This window comes from Grampus griseus (assembly GCF_964374135.1).
Source record: "Grampus griseus genome assembly, chromosome: 10".
NCBI lineage: Eukaryota > Metazoa > Chordata > Mammalia > Artiodactyla > Delphinidae > Grampus > Grampus griseus.
In genome coordinates, this window is record NC_139004.1 from 24,718,468 (window position 1) to 24,742,091 (window position 23,624).

At 42.8% G+C, this 23,624-nt stretch overlaps 1 protein-coding gene across 2 annotated transcripts in view; it reads right to left on the reverse strand.

Annotated features, from left to right (window-relative positions):
- Nucleotides 1–2,647: 2,647 nt before the first annotated feature.
- EFHC1 (EF-hand domain containing 1) overlaps nt 2,648–23,624 on the reverse strand; it is a 60,445-nt gene continuing 39,468 nt past the window's right edge. For both annotated transcript variants that reach the window (XM_082662736.1, XM_082662735.1), the window contains 4 exons: nt 22,024–22,237; nt 21,528–21,675; nt 4,269–4,479; nt 2,648–2,862 (listed from right to left, as the gene is read on the reverse strand). In XM_082662736.1, the coding sequence (XP_082518862.1) occupies nt 2,791–2,862; nt 4,269–4,479; nt 21,528–21,675; nt 22,024–22,237 (645 nt within the window). In that variant the 3' untranslated portion in view covers nt 2,648–2,790. The remainder of the gene's footprint in view (nt 2,863–4,268; nt 4,480–21,527; nt 21,676–22,023; nt 22,238–23,624) is intronic.

The window sequence follows — 23,624 nt, forward strand, 5'->3', positions numbered from 1 at the left end:
GGAGGTGTGAACGTGGAAAGGAGTGTGGTGACATGGGGTGTGTGGGCAGGAAGCGCCACAAGGAGGCGCACTGTGCCTGATGCCTGCTGTACGGCTGCCCCCATCATCCATGGGAATGTTCCGAGACCCCCCCCCAGTGGATGCCTGAAACCCCAGAGAGTTCTGGGCCCTAAATATGCTATGTTTTTTCCTACACATACCTACCTATGGTGAAATCTATAAATTAGGCACAGTAAGAGATTAACAATGATAACAAAATAGAACAATTATAACCATATACCATAATGAAAGTTATGTGAATGTGGTCTCTAAAAACATCTTACTGAGCTGCACTCACCCTTCTTCTTACGATGTGAGGTGACTGAGTGCCCAAGTGACAAGGTGGCGTGGCTGGATGATGCAGATGCTGTGGTGGAGCGCTGGGCTCTACTGGCCTTCTGATGACGCGTCAGGAGAGGATCACTTGCTCCAGGTGACCGTGGATCACTGAGCCCTGACAATGCCGACAGCTGGGGATCCCGGGAGGGACAAAGTGGGAGGGCGCAAGATCTCATCACGCTACTCAGAATGGCACACAGTTTAAAACTTAAGAATTATTTCTGGAGCGTTCCATTTAATATTTCCAGACCATGGCTGACCATGTTTAACTAAAACTGGAAAGTGAAAGTGTGGATAAGGGGGACGACTGTGTTATGGTGTCACTTGGCTAGGAGAGGATGGGGCTAAGTCTGTGTGTAAAAGCCACCAGATGTCAGTGGAGGTGCTGAATAGATGCTGAGTGTTGGTACCAGCAGTGGGCACAGGACACTGCTGGCATCAGATGGCCTGTTGCCCATGGCTGTCTGCTGTTTTTCCAGAACCATCTCCAGAGAGAGCTCAGGAGATGAGTGCAGTTAGTTGAGGGCAGGCATGGGCTATGAGGACCCAACAGGAACCATGTACCTGAGACAAAGGCACGGTGCCAACAGAGAGCAAGCGGCTCAGCCGGAGAAGCTGGTGACCTTGGGCAGTCGGCCTTTCTGAGCCTGCTTGCTCATCTGGGCTCAGCATTTTGGGGGTGTGTCGGCTGGCTGGTTTGCTTGTTTTCACAGGGAATGGTGGTGGTAAGATTTAGGGATAGTAAATGCTAAGTTCATGGTTCAAATAAAGCACTCAATAATTTCTTACAGGAACATGCTCGTGCTCCTACACCAGCAGGCTAGTCACTCACCCAAGTGACCCTTGATTTTCTGGAAACATCTAGAGACATCTTCTCAGGTACCCCTAAAGCCTACAGATATGGGCTTGATACACCCTAATTAGATGGTATTTTCAGGCCCCTGGTGGTACAGACAGAGTACAGGTAGGAAGGAATCAGAGACAGCATTTATAAAGATGAAGTTGGTGGCTGACTTCAACTAAGGAGCAGCCCTGCTTCTGAAAAGTCCATCAGAGCTCAGTCGATAACCAGTAGCTGCTACTAGTCTTTTCTGCCTATCTTGAGGCCAGGCTCTCTAAAAGCAGTTTTTCTAAATTTTTTTTTTTTTAACTACAGCCCACATAAAGAAATGTTTTACATCATGACCCAGTAAATACACACTCATTTGAAACAAAAGTTTCAAGAAACAAATCAGTGTACCACACTGTGATATTTTCTATTATCACAGTGTCTGCCTGCCAATGCAGGGGACATGGATTCGAGCCCTGGTCCAGGAACATCCCACATGCCGCAAAGCAACTAAGCCCGTGCACCACAACTACTGAGCCTGCGCTCTAGAGCCTGTGAGCCGCAACTACTGAGCCCGCGTGCCTAGAGCCTGTGCTCCGCAACAAGAGAAGCCACTGCAGTGAGAAGCTCACGCACCACAACGAAGAGTAGCCCCCGCTCGCCGCAACTAGAGAAAGCCCGCACGCAGCAACAAAGACCCAACACAGCCAAAAATAAATTTAAATAAATAAATAATAAAATGAAATAAAATGCAGGTCTACTAATGGGCCTAGAACTGCAACTGGAAAACATGGTGTCTACTTCCTGGCGGGGCGGGCAGCACCGTCTGCAGCACCACACCCGACCTGATGTCTGTCTGAGCAAATTCCATGCATCCTCCTCCTGATCTTGGTCACTCTACACCTGCATTAGTCAGGGTTCTTTCTCCAGAGAAGCAGAACCGATAGGCTGTATATACAGAGAGAAAGAGACTGATGATTAAGGAATTGGCTCTTGTAACCGAGGAAGCTGACAAGCTCCAGTATCTGTAGCCAGCGACCTGGAGGCCTCTGAGGGCTGACGGAGTAGTTCCTGTCTGAAGGCCAGCGGGCTGGAGCCCCAGAAGAGCCGATGTCTCAGTTTGAGTCCAAAAGCAGGAAAAAGCCGATGTCAAAGCAGGCCGGAGGAACTCTCTCTCATTAGGGAAAGGTCAGCCTTTTTGTTCTATTCAAGCCTTTAATGGAATGAGTGGGGCCCACCCACATTGGGCCCACCCACATTGGAGAGGGCCATCTGCTTTACTCCATCCACCAACTCAAATATTAACCTCATCCAGAAACGGCCTCACAGACACACCCAGAAATGTCCAGGCACCCCACATCTAGTCAAGTTGACACACAAAATTAACCATCACAACACCCCTATCTCCCCTCCCTAAATAAGGCACCAACCTTAGCTCCTACAAGATCCAATTTAATTTAGACTTCAGTGGTAAAAGAACCAAAAAGGAAATATAATTTCAAGAGCTCTGTAAATGCCTCTATGAAGAGTACAGGTATACGTAGGCCCAACCTCAAAATACTGTGCTTTCTGTCCTCAGCAGGTCAGCTGGAGAAAGCACGGACGAAGTTATAGTAGTCAATCTTGTCTTCTCCGTGAGAGCACATCCTGATGAGCTGTGGGAGAGAGAAGGGGAGCCCGTGAGAGACAGATGGGCTGCCTTCAGCTCAGCTGCACAGCGCTCTTTAGTGCCTGTCCCTGCCTTTGTAAACCAGCTCAGGCTTTTTATATATCCTTGGCTGATTCTGAAATGATCCTGTAAACCGGGAAGGTAGGTCAGAGTATCCCCATCTTCACGAAATCAAAGCTCAGATGGAGTAAATGGCCTGCCCAAGGTTTCAGGTTTGACATTTATAAGAGCACTGTCATTTCCAAAGCATTTTTGTTCTTATATTCAATTACAAGACTTTGTCCATCCAGTCAGCACAGAGTAAGACTTAGAATAGCAGAGGTTGCTGCTATCACAGCCTAAAAGAAAAATCTAGTCATGTCACTGCTCAAACCAAGTCCCCTGAAACACCTGCGAGTGGCAGTAAGCACACCGATCTGCTGTGGCTACTTTAAGGACGTGTGCAAATCCATCCCGCCCCTGCTTTCCCTGTCCCACCTCCCCTGACTGCAGCTCCTCTCTCCCAGGTCAGGTCACGGATAGCACAAATGACCTAAGAAATCGAAGGCTGGGTGTGCTGTCAGCCTGAGACTTGGGAAGCTAGATGGGCATTTGGCCCACTTGAACTGTTATCCTTCTACCTGCCTCCCTCACTCCTTGCTAATGTTCCCATCTGAAAAACCCTCATCTCCAACCTAGTCACACTGGCCCCAAACAGAAGGCTTCCCTAAATGAGACCTAACTTCCAAACATCCCTTTTTCCTAACGTATCATTAAGAAGGACTACAGCATCACAATGTTCTTAATCAGTGAGAATGTCTCAATAACATTAGCCACCATCGTTGGCAACGGTGGGAGAAAGTTTGTCCCGACTTCTAGGGGAACCATGGTCAAAGGGGTTTATAACGAAAAAGAGGTATGAAATGCCCTCTTCAGCTCCCTCATGGAAACTCTCGGAGGAGATCGTCCATGTCATCCCTCCACTGGCAGCTGAACATGGACCCCTACTGGCGGATGCTGCTGTCCAGGGCAGCGGTCACGCCCTCTCCCACGCCAGCCCTACTGATGGGCTAACGTAGGCTGTGAAGCTGTCAAAGGTTCCCACCATCCTGCTCAGTCCACCTTTTCAATCTGCCCTTGGCAGCCACCCTCCTTTAGCCCTGACATGGTTCACTGGCTGCTCTGTGCTGTCTGGCCCCTGCCCACTTAAAGAGATGCCCTACAGCAGCAGTTAGGAAAGGATGCCAATGCTAGAGTCGAGGGCAAATGCCATAATCAGGACCAAACAGCAGATCTGATGTGAACACCCCAAGTCTTCCCCAGTTAAAATGAAATACAAATGCAACTGCCTTTGGGAACGAGTGAGCGGTGCCCAGCCTCTGCAATCAACCCCGAACAGGAAATCCTACTCACCTCCTTAACCAAGGAATCATCAACTGGGAGGTGAAAAGAGTCACAGATTTTAAAGAACGTCTCCCTGTCCACATGTCCTGAAGCTTCCTTGTCATAAATTTGAAACATCTTGCAGATGTTGTCCCTGCACGGGTGATCTTTCCCTTGCCTCTGGATCGTGTCTATCAGGGCCTCCAGTTCCTGCACGCCTGGGTCCTCTTCCGTTTGCTGGCTGTGGAGAGAGGAGATGGATGGATGTGGTGTTTATTCTCGAATGGTCTTACCTCAGTGACCGAAGTTCTCACTTGGTGAAGTTGGGGGAAGCATCTGACGACAAACAGCTCTGATGCTGAGCCGATCAACACTTGCCTGCAGGGGCTGGCAGATGGCTGAGCTCACGGCAGGAACCTTGACTAGGCTCAGCCTCCCTTGCTGCTGTCTATTAAATCCCTGCAAAGAGCCAAATCTACCACCACTACCACCCCCAAGTCTGGTGTTTGTGGGAGTCGCATGATTGTCATCATCTATGTTACAGAATCTAAAAATAAATGTTTTAGAAACAGACTTAAAAGTAGTATGATGGGGACTTCCCTGGTGGCGCAGTGGTTGAGAGTCCGCCTGCCGATGCAGGGGACACGGGTTCATGCTCTGGTCCGGGAAGATCCCACATGCCGCGGAGCGACTGGGCCCGTGAGCCATGGCCACCGAGCCTGCGCGTCCGGAGCCTGTGCTCCGCAACGGGAGAGGCCACAACAGTGAGAGGCCCGCGTACCGCAAAAAAAAAAAAAGTAGTATGATGAAGAAATCAAAGAGGATCAAAAGGGAAACAAAATATCTAGAAGCAAAAATGGAAATACAGTTGACCCTTGAACAAAGCAGGGTTTAGGGGCATCAACCCTTCACACAGTCAAAAATCTGCATATAACTTACGGAACCACATATTCGGAGGGCTGACTGTATCTGCAGATTCAATGCATTAAGGATTGTGTAGTAGTATAATACATATTTACTGAAAAAATGTGCATATAAGTAGATGACACAGTTCAAACCTGTGTTGTTCAAGGGTCCCTTGTACTACACACCAAAATTTATGGGATGCAGCAAAAGCAGTTCTAAGAGGGAAGTTCACAGTAATAAATGCCTACATTAAGAAAAAAGAGGGAGTTCCCTGGCGGACCAGTGGTTAGGACTTGGTGCTTTCACTGCTGTGGCCTGGGTTCAATCGCTGGTGGGGGACCAAAGATCCTGCAAGCCGCATGGCGCAGGCAAAATAAATAAATAATAGAAAAAAGAAAGATCTCACATAAACAACCTAGTTTATACCTCAAGGAACTAGAAAAAGAAAAAACTAAGCCTGAAGTTAGCAGAAGAAAGGAAATAATAAAGATCAGAGCAGATATAAAGAGAGACTAGAAAAATTATAGAAAAGATCAGTGAAACTAAGAGCTGTTTTTTTTAAAAAAGATAAACAACTGACAAACTTTTAGCTTGACCAATTTTTAAAAAAAGAGAAAAGACTTAAAATCAGAAACGAGAGGAGACATTACAACTAATACCACAGAAATACAAAGGGTTGGAAGAGACTACCATGAACAATTACACATCAACAGATTGGATAACCTGGAAGAAATGGATAAATTCCTGGAAACATACAACCTACCAAGCCTGAATCATGAAGAAATAGAAAATCTGAACAGACCAATAACAAGTAAGGAGATTTAATCAGTAGTCAAAAACCTCCCAACAAAGAAAAGCCCAGGACCAGACAGTTTCATGGTGAATTGTACCAAACATTTAAAGAATTAATACCAATCCTTCTCAAACTCCTCCAAAAAAGTGAAGAGGAGGAAACACTCCCAAATTCGTACTACAAGGCCAGCATTACTTTGACATCAACACCAAACAAGGACACTACAAGAAAAGAAAATTACAGACCAATATCCCCGGTGAACACAAAAGTCCTCAACAAAACACTAGCATACTGAATTCAACAGCACATTAAAAGGATCGTACATCATGATCAAGTGGGATTTATCCTTACCATGCAAGGATGATTCAACATACACAAATCAATACACCACATTAACAGAATGAAGAATAAAAATCGTATGATCATCTCAATAAATACAGAAAAAGCATCTGACAAAATTCAATATTCTTTCATGATGAAAACTCTCAACAAATTAGGTATAGAAAGAATGTACCTCAATGTTATAAAGGCCACACATGACAAGCCCCCAGCTAACTTCATACCCAGTAGTGAACAAGACAATGATGCCCACTCTGTAAGATCAGGAACAAGACAAAGATACCTACTCTTGCCACTTCTATTCAACACAGACCTAGCCAGAGAAATTAGGCAAGAAAAAGAAATGAAAGGCATCCAAATAGGAAAGGAGGAAGTAAAACTTTGTTTCCAGATGACATGATCTTAATACCATATATTAGTCTTTAGAAAATGCTAAAGACTACCAAAAAACTGTTAGAAGTAATCAACAAATTCAGTATACAAAACCAACATACAAAAATTAGTTGCTTTTGAACTTCCCTGGTGGCACAGTAGTTAAGAATCCACCTGCCAGTGCAGGGGATATAGGTTCGAGCCCTGGTCCAGGAGGATCCCACATGCCGCAGAGCAACAAAGCCTGTGCGCCACAACTACTGAGCCTGCACTCCAGAGCCCGTGAGCCACAACTACTGAGCCTGTGTGCCACAACTACTGGAGCCCACACACTTAGAGCCCGTGCTCTGCAACAAGAGAAGCCACTGCAATGAGAAACCTGTGCACCGCAACAGAGTAGCCCCCACTCGCTGCAACTAAAGCCCGTGCGCAGCAACAAAGACCCAATGCAGCCCAAAATAAAATAAATAAAATTTATTTAAAAATTAGTTGCTTTTCTATATACTGACAATGAACTATCGAAAGAAAAATTAAGAAAACGATTTCACTTACAATAGCTTTTTAAAAATTACTTAGTAATAAATTTAACCAAGAAGGTGAAAGGCCTATACATTGAAAACTGTAAGACATTGATCAAAGAAACCGAAGAAGGCAAATGGAAAGATACTTTGTATTCTTGAATTGGAAGAATTAACACTGTTAAAATGTTCATACTATGCAAAGCCATCTATAGATTCAATGCAATCCCCACCAAAATTCCAGTGGCATTTTTCACAGAAATAGAAAACAAATCCTAAAATTCATATGGAACTACGAAAAACAAAATAAAAACCCAAATAGCCAAAGCAATACTGAGAAAGAAGAACAAAGCTGGAGGCAACACACTTCCTGATTTCCAACTGTATTACAAAGCTATAGTAAGCAAATCAGTATGGAACTGCTATAAAAACAGACACATAGACCAAAGGAATAGAACAGAGAGCCCAGAAATAAGCCCACACATATATGGTCAACTAATCTTTAACAAGGGTGCCAAGAATACACAATGGAGAAAGGACAGACTTCAGTAAATGGTGCTGGGAAAACTGGATATCCACATGCAAAAGAATGAAACTGGGGGCGGAGTCAAGATGGCAGTGTGGGAAGACACAGAGTTCCTGTCTCCCCACAACTAGGGTGCCTGCTGGACGCTGGTGGGGGACCTTGATGCCCAAGGAGACAGGAAGAACCCCCAAGCGAACTGGTAGGACATCAGGGGACTGAGTGGGGAGGAGAAGTGGAGGCCAGACAGGACCAGAGCCCTGAGGGGCGGCTGAGGAGGGGGGAGGGGTTCGCACACCTGGAGGCACCCTCAGGGGCTCAGATCGGTGGGGAGGGCACCCAGCATTTCCCCTGCCCAATGGGCCAGGGAAGTCTGCCCGACTCTCAGGCCAGGTCCTATGCCCTCAGAGGACCCCTGCAGGCCGAGGTGGCCCTGGGGGTGTAGGGGGAGAACAGGAGAGGCAGGTGGGAGAGACCCTCCAGGACCAGTGGGTGTCTGCCCCACCCACTCGAGCCCAGGAAGCCTACTGGGCTCCCAGGTGGGGTCCCCTGTCCTCTGAGACTGGAGGCAGGAGGGACGCCTGGGCCCCCTCTGTTGAGCCTAAGCCCCACCCCCAACAGCCTCCAGGACCTTTTCCAGCCCTGTGGGTCCTAAGCATAGGCCCTACCCACCACCCAAACCCCACTCCTGTTTAGGCCCTGCCCTCCACAGCCAAGGCCTTTTCCACCTTTTTTTAAAAAAAATTTTATCCTCCTCTTTTTTACTATTGTGGTTCTGTTTTATCTTCTGGTTGTTGTTTCATCTATATTTTTATTTTTATATTCTTTCTAACATATCTGTTAGTTTCCTAGTCTAATTATATTTTTTACTTTGTTATTGTTCTCCTTTCTTTTGTTGCCGCCCCGCACGGCTTGTGGGATCTTGGATCACGAGCCGGGGTTCAGGCCGAAGCTCCTGTGGTGGGAGCTCTGAGTCTGAACCACTGGACTAACAGAGAACCTCAGACCCCAGGGAATACTTATAGGAGGGAGGTCTTCCGGAGGTCCTCACCTTGGCACCAAGACCCAGCTCTACCCAACAGCCTACAAACTCCAGTGTTGGAAGCCGCAGGCCAAACAACCAGTAAGACAGGAATACAATCCCACACATTAAAAAAAAAAATGAGATGACAAAAAATATGTCACAGATGAAGGAGCAAGGTAAAAACCTACAAGACCAAATAAATGAAGAGGAAATAGGCAATCTACCTGAAAAAGAATTCAGAGTAATGATAGTAAACGTGATCCAGAATCTCAGAAATATAATGGAGGAACGGATTGAGAAAATACAAGAAATGTTTAACAAAGATCTAGAAGAACTAAAGAAGAAACAGAGATGAACAACACAATAACTGAAATGAAAAATACACTAGAAGGAATCAATAACAGAATAACTGAGGCAGAAGAACGAATAAGTGAGCTGGAAGACAAAATGGTGGAAATAACTGCTGAGGAGCAGAATAAACAAAAAAGAATGAAAAGAATTGAAGACAATGTCAGAGACCTCTGGGACAACACTAAACGCACCAACATTCAAATTATAGGGGTCCCAGAAGAGGAGGAGAAAAAGAAAGTATCTGTGAGAAAATATTTGAAGAGATTATAGTTGAAAACTTCCCTAACATGGGAAAGGAAATAGTCACCCAAATCCAGGAAGCACAGAGAGTCCCATGCAGGATAAACTCTAGGAGAAGCACACCAAGACACATATTAATCAAACTAACCAAAATTAATTTCAAAGAAAAAACATTAAAAGCAGCAAGGGAAAAACAAAAAATAACATACAAAGGAATCCCCATAAGGTTATCAGCTGATTTTTCAGCAGAAACTCTGCAGGCCAGAAGGGAGTGGCAGGATATACTTAAAGTGATGAAAGAGAAAAACCTACAACCAAGATTACTCTACCCAGCAAGGATCTCATTCAGATTCGATGGAAAAATCAAAAGTTTTTCAGACAAGCAAAAGCTAAGAGAATTCAGCATTACCAAATCAGCTTTACAACAAATGCTAAAGAAACTTCTCTAGGCAGGAAACACAAGAGAAGAAAAAGACCCACAAAAACAAACCAAACAGTTGAGAAAACGGTAACAGGAACATACATATTGATAATAACCCTGAATGTAAATGGATTAAATGCCCCAACCAAAAGACACAGACTGGCTGAATGGATACAAAAACAGGCCCATATATATGCTGTCTACAAGAGACCCACTTCAGACCTAGGGACACATACAGACTGAAAGTGAAGGGATGGAAAAAGATACTCCATGCAAATGGAAATCAAAAGAAAGCTGGAGTAGCAATACTCGTATCAGATAAAATAGACTTTAAAATAAAGACTGTTACAAAAGATAAGGAAGGACAGTACATAATGATCAAGGGATCAATCCAAGTAGAAGATATAGCAATTGTAAATATTTATACACCCAACATAGGAACACCCCAATACCTAAGGCAAATGCTAACAACCATGAAAGGGGAAATCGACAGTAACACAATAATAGTAGGGGACTTTAACACCCCACTCACACCAAAGGACAGATCAAACAGAAAATAAATAAGGAAACACAACCTTTAAATGACACAACAGACCAGATAGGTTTAATTGATATTTATAAGAACATTCTGCCTGAAAGTAGCAGAATACACTTTCTTTTCAAGTGCACACGGAAGATTCTCCAGGATAGATCACATCTTGGGTCACAAATCAAGCCTCAGAAAATTTAAGAAAACTGAAATCATATCAAGCATCTTTTCTGACCACAACGCTATGAGACTGGGAATCAATTACAGGAAAAAAACTGTAAAAACACAAATACATGGAAGCTAAACAGTGCGCTACTAAATAACCAAGAGATCACTGAAGAAATCAAAGAAGAAATAAAAAAATACACAGAAACAAATGACAATGAAAACACGACAACCCAAAACCTATGGGACGCAGCAAAAGCAGTTCTAAGAGGGAAGTTTATAGCAATTCAATCTCACCTCAAGAAACAAGAAAAATCTCAAATAAACAATCTAACCTTACACCTGCAGCAACTACAGAAAGAAGAACAAAGAAAACCCAAAGTCAGTAGAAGGAAAGAAATAATAAAGATCAGAGCAGAAATAGAAACAAAGAAAACAATAGCAAAGATCAATAAAACTAAAAGCTGGTTCTTTGAGAAGATAAAATTGATAAACCCTTAGCCAGACTCATCAAGAAAAAAAGAGAGAGGACACAAATCAATAAAATTAGAAATGAAAAAGGAGAAATCACAACTGACACTGCAGAAATACAAAGGATTATAAGAGACTACTACAAACAACTATATGCCAATAAAATGGACAACCACGAAGAAATGGACAAATTCTTGGAAAGGTACAATTTTCCAAGACTGAACCAGGAAGAATTAGAAAGTATAAACAGACCTATCACAAGTAATTAAATTGAAACTGTAACTAAAAATCATCCAACAAACAAAAGTCCAGGACCAGATGGCTTCACAGGCGAATTCTATCAAACATTTAGAGAAGAGCTAACACTGATCCTTCTCAAACTCTTCCAAAAACTTGCAGAGGGAGGAACACTCCCAAATTCATTCTACAAAGCCACCATCACCCTGATACCAAAACCAGAAAAAGATATCACAAAAAAAGAATATTACAGACCAGTATCACTGATGAAGACAGATGTAAAAATCCTGAACAGAATACTAGCTAACAAAATCCAACAACACATTAAAAGGATCATACACCATGATCAAGTGGGATTTATCCCAGGGATGCAAGGATTCTTCAGTATACTTAAGTCAATCAATGTGATATGCCATATTAACAAATCAAGGAATAAAAACCATATGATCATCTCAATAGATGCAGAAAAAGCTTTTGACAAAATTCAACACCCATTTATGATAAAAACTCTCCAGAAAGTGGGCATAGCTGGAACCTACCTCAACATAATAAAGGCCATATATGACAAACCCACAGCAAACATCATACTCAATGATGAAAAACTGAAAGCATTTCCGCTAAGATCAGGAACAAGACAAGGATGTCCACTCTCGCCACTATTATTCAACATAGTTCTGGAAGCCCCAGCCATGGCAATCAGAGGAGAAAAAGAAATAAAAGGAATACAAATTGGAAAAGAAGAAGTAAAATTGTCACTGTTTGCAGATGACATGATACATAGAAAATCCTATACCACCAGAAAACTACTAGAACTAATCAATGAATTTGGTAAGGTTGCAGGATACAAAATTAATGCACAGAAATCTCTGGCATTCCTATACACTAACAATGAAAAATCAGAAAGAGAAATTGAGGAGACAATCCCATTTACCACTGCAACAAAAAGAACAAAATACCTAGGAATAAACCTACATAAAGAGGTGAAAGACTTGTACTCAGAAAACTATAAAACACTAATGAAAGAAATCAAAGATGACAGAAACAGATGGAGAAATATACTATGTTCTTGGATTGGAAGAATCAATATTGCGAATATGACTATACTACCCAAAGCAATCTACGGATTCTATGCAGTCCCTATCAAACTAACGACGACATTCTTCACAGAATTAGAACAAAAAATTTTACTATTTGCATGGAGACACAAAAGATCCCGAATAGCCAAAGCAATCTTGAGAAAGAAAAATGGAGCTGGAGGAATCAGGCTCCCCGACTTCTGACTATCCTACAAAGCTACAGTAATCAAGACAGTATGGTACTGGCACAAAAACAGAAATATAGATCAATGGTACAGGACAGAAAGCCCGGAGACAGACCCACGCACATATGGTCACCTAATTTACGACAAAGGAGGTAAGAACGTACAATGGAGAAAAGACAGCCTCTTCAATAAGTGGTGCTGGGAAAACTGGACAGCTACATGTAAAAGAATGAAATTAGAACACTCCCCAACACCATACACAAAAATAAACTCAAAATGGATTAAAGACCTAAATGTACGATCAGACACTATAAAACTTAGAGGAAACATAGGAAAAACACTCTGACATAAACCACAGCAAGATCTTTTTTGACCCACCTCCTAGAGTAATGAAAATAAAAACAAAAATAAACAAATGGGACCTAATGAAACTTAAAAGCTTTTGCATAGCAAAGGAAAACATAAACAAGACAAAAAGACAACCCTCAGAATGGGAGAAAATATTTGCAAATGAAACAATGGACAAAGGATTAATCTCTAAAATATACAAACAGCTCATGGAGCTCAATATCAAAAAAACCAAATAATCCAATTAAAAAATGGGTGGAAGACCTAAATAGACATTTCACCAAAGAAGATATACAGATGGCCAAGAGGCACATGAAAAGATGCTCAACATCACTAATTATTAGAGAAACTACAGTGAGGTATCACCTCACACTGGTCAGAATGGCCATTATCAAAAAATCTAGAACAATAAATGCCAGAGGGGATGTGGTGAAAAGGGAACCCTCCTGCACTGTTGGTGGGAATGTAAATTGATACAACCACTATGGAGAACAGTACAGAGGTTTCTTAAAAAACTAAAGTAGAACTACCATATGACCCAGCAATCCCACTACTGGGCATATGCCCTGAGAAAACCATAATTCAAAAAGAGACGTACGGGGCTTCCCTGGTGGCGCAGTGGTTGAGAGTCTGCCTGCCGATGCAGGGGACACGGGTTCGTGCCCCGGTCCAGGAAGATCCCACATGCCACAGAGCGGCTGGGCCGTGAGCCATGGCCGCTGAGCCTGTGCGTCTGGAGCCTGTGTTCCGCAACGGGAGAGGCCACAACAGGGAGAGGCCCGCATACCGCAAAAAAAAAAAAAAAAAAAAAAAGAGAGACGTATGTACCACAACGTTCATTGAAGCACTGTTTACAATAGCCAGGATATGGAAGCAACCTAAATGTCCATCGACAGATGAATGGATAAAGAAGATGTGGCACATATATACAATGGAATATTACTCAGCCATAAAAAGAAACGAAACTGAGTTATCTGTAGTGAGGTGGATAGACCTAGAGTCTGTCATACAGAGTGAAGTAAGTCAGAAAGAGAAAAACAAATACTGTATACTAACGCATACATATGCAATCTAAAAAAAAGTGGTACTGATGAACCTAGTGGCAGGGCAGGAATAAAGACGCAGACATAGAGAATGGACTTGAGGACATGGCGGGGGGCCGGGACAGAGGGGGAAGCTGGGGCAAAGTGAGAGTAACATCAACATGTAACAGTTAGCTAGTGGGAAGCAGCAGCATAGCACAGGGAGATCAGCTTGGTGCTTTGTGACGACCTAGAGGGGTGGGATAGAGGCTCAAGAGGGAGGGGATATGGGGATATATGTATGCATATGGCTGATTAACTTTGTTGTACAACAGAAACTAACACCGTATTGTGAAGCAATTATACTCCAATAAAGATCTATTTAAAAAAAAAAAAGAAACTGCATCCCTATTTTATACAATTCAAAAAAATTAACTCAAAATGCATTGAAGACCTAAACGTAAGACCCGAAACTGTAAAACTCCTAGAAGAAAACATAGGAAAAAAGGTCCTTGACACTATTCTTGGCAAGGATTTTTTGGATATGACACCAAAAGCACAGGCAACAAAAAACAGAAATAAACAAGTAGGACTACATCAAACTAAAAAGCTTCTGCATGGAAAAGGAAATAATCGACAAAACAAAATAATCAACAGAGTGGGAGAAAATATTTGCAAACTGTCTTCGTCCATTCGGGCTGCTATAACAAAAAACTAGAGACTGGGTCGCTTATCAACAACAGAAATGTATTTATCACAGTTCTGGAGGCTAGAAGTCCAAGATCATGGCGCCACAGATTCCATGTGGTGGCTAGTGAGGGCTCTCTTCCTGATTCATGGCCAGTGCTTTCTCATTGTGCCCTTGAAAGGTGGAAGGGGGCTAGTCAGCTTCTGAGGCCTTCTTTATAAAGCCATTAATTACCTCCCAAAGGCTCTACCTCTTAATAGCATCACATCAGGACATCATAATGAATTCTGGGAGGACACAAACATTCAAACCATAGCACAAACCATATATCTGATAAGGCCTTAAGATCTGAAATATATAAGGAATTCACATGTATCAACAGCAAAAAACCCAAACAATTCGATTAAAAAATGGGCAGAACTAAAGAGACATTTTTCCGAAGAGGACATACAAATGGACAATAGGTACAAGAAAAGATGCTCAGCATCGCTAACCATCAGGGAAATGGAAATCAAAACCACAGTCACACCTCTTAGGATAGCAATTCCCAACAGTGGTGGGAATTGGTGCAGCCACTATGGAAAACAGTAAAGAGGTTCCTCAAACAATTAAAAATAGAGCTACCATATGCTCCAACAATCCCACTTCTGGGTGTGTGTATATATATATATATATATACGAAGGAAACAAAATTAGTATCCCAAAGAGACATCTGCACTCTCATGTTCTTTGTAGCATGATTCACAATAGCCAAGATATGGAAACAACCAAACTGTCCCTTGAGAGATGAACGGATTTAAAAAAGAAGTCCTGCCACTTGCAACAACATAAATGAACCTGAAGGACATTACGACTAGTGATTTTAGACATATTAAAAAATGCTGAACTCATAAAAACAGAGAGTGGAAGGGTGGTTGCCAGGGGCTGGAGAGTAGGGGGAAAAAGGAGATGTTGGTCAAAGGGTACACTCAGTTACAAGGTGAATAAGTTCTGGGGACCTAAGGCACAGCATTGTGACCATATAGTACTGTATACCTGAAATTTGCTAAGAGAGTAGATTTTAAGCATTCCCGCCACTCGCCCACAAGAATAAATGGTAACTATGTGAGATGGTGGATGTGTTAACTGACTTGACTGTGATAATCACTTCACAATGTATATGTATATCAAATCATCACATTGTACGCTTTAAATATATACGGTTTTGTCAATTATACCTCAATAAAATTGGCAGAGGAGAAGTAGTATGATGAATTTGGAGCCAAGTTCCGGGATGACTGGTCTGGTCACTGTGCGCAATGGATTAAGGAAGAGCGTGGAGGTGGGCAGATGAGTCAGGAGGTGCTGTGGGTGCCTCAGCAAACACTGGTGGGTACCTGCCCAATATTCACCCTCTCCTTTTTCCTAACAGAGCCCTCACTTTGTCTGGAGCAGCAATCAGGAGCGGCCGAGTGATACAGCCCAGACAATGAGATGTAAGGAGAAGTTGCTAGGTGGTGCTTCTGGATAAGCCCTTTAAAAAGAGGAAAGACATGGCAAGATTGGCTTTTCAGTCTCTTACCCCTTTGTCCTTCCCCTCTTCCTGCCTGGAATATAGATGCAGTGCTGGAAATGGAACATTCACTTGTAACCACAGAGAGAAAAGCATGAGGACAAAAGCTACTTGCTCAGAACATCTGAGGAGAGAGAGAAGTCAGGTCTCTGTTGGGCTGGGAAAGCTCTGGACCACTGACCTCCAGACATTGTGTTCCATAAGAAAACATAAAACTCCACTGGGTTAAGCTAACATAAATTTGTTTCTGTTGTTACTGCTGCTGTTGTTAAGTTCAGATAAATGCAATTCCAAACTGACTGAGTGCTTTAAATTAGGAAATGGTGGTGAGAATGAAAAGAAGTCAGAGGCAAGAGATATTGTAGAATAAAATAAAAGAACTTAGCAGCATATTGAATATGGTGCAGAATAGAAGAGGAGGTTTCAAATCAAGGTAAATGGAGCCTTGAGGTGACCAAGAGAAAGAGGGGAGCTGACATTCACTGCTTGCCTCCTGTGTGCCAGACACCAGGCTGGTGCTTTACACACATTATCACAACTCACTGTCATCGCCACTTGATGAGACAGATGAACAGAAAGAAGGAAGAAGGATGAAGGAACAGCAGGTGTGCCAGGAAGGTGAAGACAACAGTGGTCTCATTTTTAGCTGTACGAAGTGAGAGGTGCTGGTGGCTCAGATGCATGGAGACCCCTCGAGCAGGCAGACAGGAGTCTGGGAGCAGAATCAGGAGAACGTCAGGATGGAGAGCGACTTATTCAGATACTCTACGATGTGATGAGATCGTCCAGAGTTTAGAGAAAGAGAACAGGAGGACCAAAACCAGAACCTTGAGAAACACCAACCTAGTAGACAGAAATAGGAAAAAGAACAAGCTTCCAGGGAAGTAGGAGGAGTATCAGAGACTCTGACTTTCTAGAACTCAAAAGAAAGGGTTTCAAAAAGGGGGTGGTAAAGAGTAATTTACATTATATGTAGATCAGAAAAGCTCAACACTAGACCAGGGGGTTGGCCCAGAGGCCAAAGCCAGCCGGCAGCCTGTTTTTCTAAATAAAGTTTAATCAAAATACAGCTACACCTACTCATTTATACATTGTCTATGGCTGCTTTCACCCCACGGGTGCACAGCTGAGTAGTTACAACAGAGATTCTGGTATGGCCTACAAACCTGAATTATTTACTACTCGTAGCAAAAAAGTCTGCCAACCTCTGCCCTAGACAGTGAGCTCCTATTCCCTCACCTGGCTGCCTAGATGTTTATTAAAGTCTGACATATGGTGCAGGCGCCAGTATCACTGAATTAATGAATAAATGACAAGAGACCATTAGATTGGAAAACAATCAGTAACCTCAAGTAAACAACTTCTGAAGAGTGTCTGGATACGAGAGCAGTCAGAGGAGGCGGTGACAGACACAAAAGAATTAAATTTGGAGAAATGGGAGCTACTTAGCTGTGACAAGAAGGTAAAGAGATAAGTAAAGAAACACTCTAAGGTGAAGAGTAGGAAAACAGAAGCAGCTCACACTGGATCACTGGGTCTGTCTGAGACCATCTGCAAAGTGAATATGGAGGCGCTTGGGGCTTCAAGAAAATGGAAAAGAAAGTGAGAATATTTGGAAATGCCTATATGGGAAAAATTGCTGGAAGTGAAAAAGAGAGGATGAAAAGGATCGTCGAGCAGGGGAGGAGGGTCCTCCTGAAGCTGAAGAGCACAGACGGGCAAGTCAACCAAACAAGGACAAGATATGCGAACACACGGGTGTTCATGCTCTTCACACGGGGAGGGTTTGTGCAGAGGAGTGGGCTTATGAGCAATCTGTTATCTGTAAGTCTGAGTTCAGTGTACAGCAATGAAGACACAAGCCTGAAAAGAACTTCAGATGAAGTCAATACTCCAACCACTTGTGCACTGTTTTAATCTTCCAGCTCAGAGAAGGAAGATGGCTAACTGCAAATTTCATCATCCTGTAACTAACACTTGATATAAAAAGTTCTCAGGCCTGACAAGTACTCAGGATCCCTTTTCATTATTCTTAGCAATGATTACTCAAATACAGGATTTGTATTTCCTTAGAGCATGACCTTTGTATTCATATCACCTTCAAGCATCTTCTCTCATTCACCTCTCTGACCCATCACAAGAGAAGAGGGGTAAAGTGAGGATCAACACAAGGATAGCCATGGATTTCTTAACCCAGAACTTGAATTTCTCTTTATCTTATTCTAAGACACCAATACCTTCTCTTGACCCCACTTCGCCGGCCAGCTACTCCCCCATTTTTCTGTTCCCCTTTGCACCAACTTCCTCAAGAGGGGGCTATACTTCCAAGCTCGAATTCCTCTCCTCCCATTCTCTTAAGCCCACTCCCGCCCCTCCTATTCCAGTGGAAGTCTGCACTGAGGTCCCCAGTGTCCCCTACACATTGCTAAATCCCCATGTGACACAATGAATCACTGTCTTCCTTGATTTGCAGGCAATTCTTGTTTTTGCAAGGCTCAGATATGCATGAATTTCACTTACCACCATCTGGTTAAATAACCCAGTCCCTCAACAACACAGTTCAAATTTCAGTTAGTAACTGTGAGTAACTGCCTCAAGTGCAAATTGTCAGATTTTCAGTCCACGAATCATTACACAAATAATAGATGTGCATCACAATCAGCGACAATCATATCACTTCTTTGAAAGTCTGTCAGTGACTGATCACTGGGCATCTGTTTTTCAAGTCACACACAGACAGCAAAGTGTGTAGCTTATGTTGCCTCCTTTTCTCTAAAGGATAAACTCAAGTGACATTTTACAAAAATGGATAACTGAAGAGAGAACTGGTCAACAAAGATGAGAGTGTGGCAAAGAAACCAAAAGAGGTAGAGCTAGAAGCAGAATTCAAGTCAAACACAACGGAGTTAGAGAAGAAATAGCTGACCGTGGGAATGCTGACACTGCTGTGGTTTAAGAGACTCTCGATGTGCAGGCAGAGGACCCTAGCAAAGGCTGGCTTATTGACATAAATGAGGGAAGTGGTCGTAACGAAAAGGATGAAGACACATGCCTTGGAGCAACTAAGCCCGTGCACCACAACTACTGAGCTTGCACTCTAGAGCCCTCGAGCCACAACTACTGAAGCCCATGCACCTAGAGCCCATGCTTTGCAGCAAGAGAAGCCACTGCAATGAGAAGCCCGCACACCGCAACGAAGACCCAATGTAGCCAAAAAAAGAAAAAAAAGGATGAAGATATCCCAGATGCCAGCAAACAAAAAACTTCACATTAAAAGAACTCTGAGATATTTCACTCATTAAAGGAACTCTAGGATGTATTTCGCAACATTGAAAGCAAAAATAATAAAATGTTGGAAGTCAATCCAAACTTGGAAAGGAATATGACAACTTGCCGAGGCACAGAAAAGACGTTCACTCTGTATCATAAGTTACATGACAAGAAGGCAAGCACTGTTCCAACTACTCTTAATATGCTTTTTATAAAGAAATAAAACACTTTTAATTCTCAATGTTGCCAATGTCTTAAATTACAGTGCACTAATAAAACTCAATTTTACTATTTTTCATTTCCCTATACATTTATAACCATCAGAGCTTTTCATGTTTTGACAAAAATTTTTTAAAGTTGCAGAACAGCAGTAAATTTTCCCATTGGTGCTGAGATTGTTCTCATGGTCACGTTTACAGTCCCTACTGTGCAAAAGGGGACAGCCTGGATTCAGGACACCACACCCACTTGGTTTTCTTCCTGCCTCACTAGTCGTCCTGCTCAGTTTCTCTTCCCAACTCAGTGCTGGAGAACCCCAGAGCGCAATCCTTGGAGCTATTCTCTCTTGTCTATAATGACTACCTGAGAGATTTCACCCAGTCTCATGGCTGAAAATATCATCTATATGCCCACAACTCCCACAGCCCCAGACCTCTCACCTGAGCTCCAGATTTATATATCCAACAGCCCGTTTGATCTCTCTACTTGAGTATCTAATAGGTATCTTAAACCTAGTACATTGGACTTCCCTGGTGGCGCAGTGGTTAAGAATCCGCCTGCCAATGCAGGGGACATGGGTTTGGAGCCCTGGTCGGGGAAGATCTCCAGACCCATGGAGCAACTAAGCTCGTGCGCCACAACTACTGAGCTTGTGCTCTAGAGCCTGCGAGCCACAACTACTGAGCCCGCGAGCCACAACTACTGAAGCCCGCGCACCTAGAGTCCATGCTCTGCAACAAAAGAAACCACTGCAACGAGAAGCCTGCACACTGCAACGAAGAGTAGCGTCCTCTCGCCGCGACTAGAGAAAGCCTGTGTGCAGCAATGAAGACCCAACGCAGCCAAAAAATAAATTAAATTAAATAAAAATTAAAAAACAAAACGAAAAAAAAAAAAACCCTAATATATCCCAAACTGAAATCCCTCCTGCCTTCGCCCTGCCAGAAAAAACCCTCCCCTACCCACAGTAGACTTCCTCCCCATCTCAGTTGGTGGCAACTCCTTTCCAGTTGCTCAGGCCAAAAACCTTAGTCATCCTTACCTACTCTCTTATCTCCCCTATATCATCTGTCTGAATCCTTATTAGCTCTACCTTAAAATATACCCCAAATCAGACCACTTCTCCCCACCTTCACGGATACTACCCTGGTCCATGCACCGTCATCTCTTGCCTAGATCACTGCCACATTCTCCTAACTAATCTCCCTCTGAATCTATTCTTAACACAACAGCCCCTTCTTTTAAAACACATGTCAAATGGTGCCCCTCCTCTACTCGGAAGCCCCATGGTGGCTCTCGTTTTCACTCAGAGGAAAGCCACCACCCTTCCAGAGACCTAGCAGGTCCTACACAACCTGGGCCCTTGCTAACTTCCTACCTCCAGCTTCTGCTTCTCTTCCTCACTCCTCCACTGCCGCCACTCACCGGCCTACTTTTTGCCAGTGTTACCTGTGTGCTCCAGGTGTGCTAATACGTAGGGTCTTAGCACTCACTGCTCCCTCTTCCTGGAAAGCTCTCCCGCCACACGTCCACGCAGCTGACTCCTTTACCTTCACGTGTCTGCTCAGTGCCACTTTCTCAAGGTGTGACCACCTCCCCCAACCAACTGCAACCCACCCTCACCTTCCAGAACCCTTATCACCCTTGTTTTGCTCCACTTTCCCACAGCACTCATCACCCAACACACTGCATAACTAACTTACTGGTGCTGTTTATTAGCTATCTCCCGCTGCGTAGAGGGTCAACTCCATGAGGGCAGCAACTTCTGGTCTATTTTGTTTACTGATAAAAGCCTAAGGGCCTAGTGATAGTGTCTGATACATATAAGGCACTCAATAATTATTTGCTAAATATATGAAGTTGAAAAGTTCTAAGTTACTAGTTATTATATTGGACCCAGGTAACCTAGGTTGTCTAAGACCTTCCATTGGTGAGGGAAATCTGAAAATCTAAAATGTGATCATCCATTCATTTTAAGAACTGCTTCCTGAATATCTCATTGTGCCAAAGCCAAAATGGACCTTAGATGGTCAAACATACTTGTCCAATTCTGGTGCAGGGGCTTCTTGCTTTCGAACACGGCTCTGAATTGACAGGAGTGCTTCTGGTGAATACTGGGCAGCATTGCTCTCCATGTATTTCAGAACACAGTCGTCTGTATCAAGGATGACGAACCGGTGGCCAAACACTGGGGAAAGGGTAGAAATACACTTTGCCTGGTTATGTTCTTATCAGGCAACTGAGAGTAAAAATTCACAGATATGTATTTGTGACCTAGACTAATGAACTTTCAGTTGCTCTCTAAACTAATATGCACTAGTTCGCTCGGTGTTTAGGGAGCTCAGAGTTTCCATCTACAGCCAACAAATGCAACCAATTTACAGTTTAATTGATAAAGGAGATTTAGACATTATACCACATGTACAGCTGGACTGCAGACTAACTGCTTCCTACAAGGGTTAACTGAATTAAATTCCCAATAAGAAGAACCCATTCACTTGGCCAGAAAGAGAGCCTAAACTGTGTTGAGACTTACCCTCAATCACAGCACCAATGAAGAAGTCACTGGGGCTATAATAGATGGGGTTTTCCACCGAGGAGCCTGGTTTGACAACTTTAGTTCTGCCAAGATACTTGCCCCCAATGATACCAGAATTGCGAACAGGAGGCTCAAAGATACTGATCATGTCAGTGGCTAGAAAATAAGAGAAGACAAATCGGCGGTCTTTGTCTTCTGGGATGGGGGATTCCTGGAAAGGTGAAGAAAAGAGGATATTACGAAGGTACGTGATTTACGCAGAAGCCTCAAACTGAAATATCTACGGGGACTAGGGTACAATATAAGCCTAACATATGAAGTATAATATAAATGAACAGTATGGGGTGGGGCTCCGGGGCCGGGAAAGGACATACCTCATCTAAGGAAGGCTGCTGCCATGTGGGAATGAATATAGGCCCAATGTTGCTAGATCCAATTTTTCATGAGAAAACAGAAATCTGGATTACTATATAAAAACCCTGACTTTAAAATGTTGACTTCAACACTTTAAAAGCACCAGGCAGGCCAAAGAAAACATATAGGCTACATTCTGTCCACAGGCTGCCAGTCTGAAACCTCGTGGCTGACATTATGTTCAACTTCGAGGACACTAAAGTGATTATGCAAAGCTTATGCCTTTAAACAAATCCATTTTTATACATAATTTAAAAAAGAAAATTTAAGAAGGGAGGAAGGAGTAATATGTCATAGAGTTGAAGTGATTCTGAGAAACTACGTTGTTAAGACTTTTCCTAAATCAAATCACCGAGAAACAAATTCCAGACTGAACAAGCCTAAATACAGACATGCTTATTCTTGACTAAAATCCTCTCACATCACAATTTCAGCACATACCTTCTCATTCAGACCATGGAATTATTTGTGTCATAATTTCTCATTTAGTTGAGAAAGTCATTGGATTTCCTCTTAGTAAAATAATTTCCTCATACCATTCCCTAACTGACAGTCTCCAAACTTTTTTTGTTGAACACCCTTATAATAAAAAAAATTTTTTTTTAACAAATAAAAATAAAATCACATCATTCCTCTCCTCTCAAACCTCCAGAGGATTCCCATCACACTTAGAATAAAATAAAGTTCTGAGCAGGACTACAGGCACGGGTGTACAAGGGGGTTGGGAGCAATAGCTCACCCTGGCAGGAAGGAGTATTTAAAAATTTTTTTAAAATTGTTTTTGCCATTTTATTTTGAAATAAGTTTATCAGACTTACAGAAAAGTTGCATAGTTGAGAATTCTCGTAAGCCCATCACCAAGCCTCACCTAACAGTAATATCTTACATAATCATAGCACAGTTATCAAACCCAGAAAATGATGGTATAATGCTTTAAATAAACTACTGTCCTTATTCAAATTTCACCTGTTTTCCACTTATGTTCTTTCTCTGTTTCAGGATCCTATACTGCATTAGTTGTTATTTCTCTTCAATCTCATCCAATTTGTGACAGTTCCTCAGTCTGCTCTTGTCTTTCATGACCCTGACATGAGTACTGGTCAATTATTTTGTTGACTGTCCCTCATGCATCTCACTTTTGCATCTTTGGCAAAAATACCACAGGGAAAAAAAAAAAAAAACCA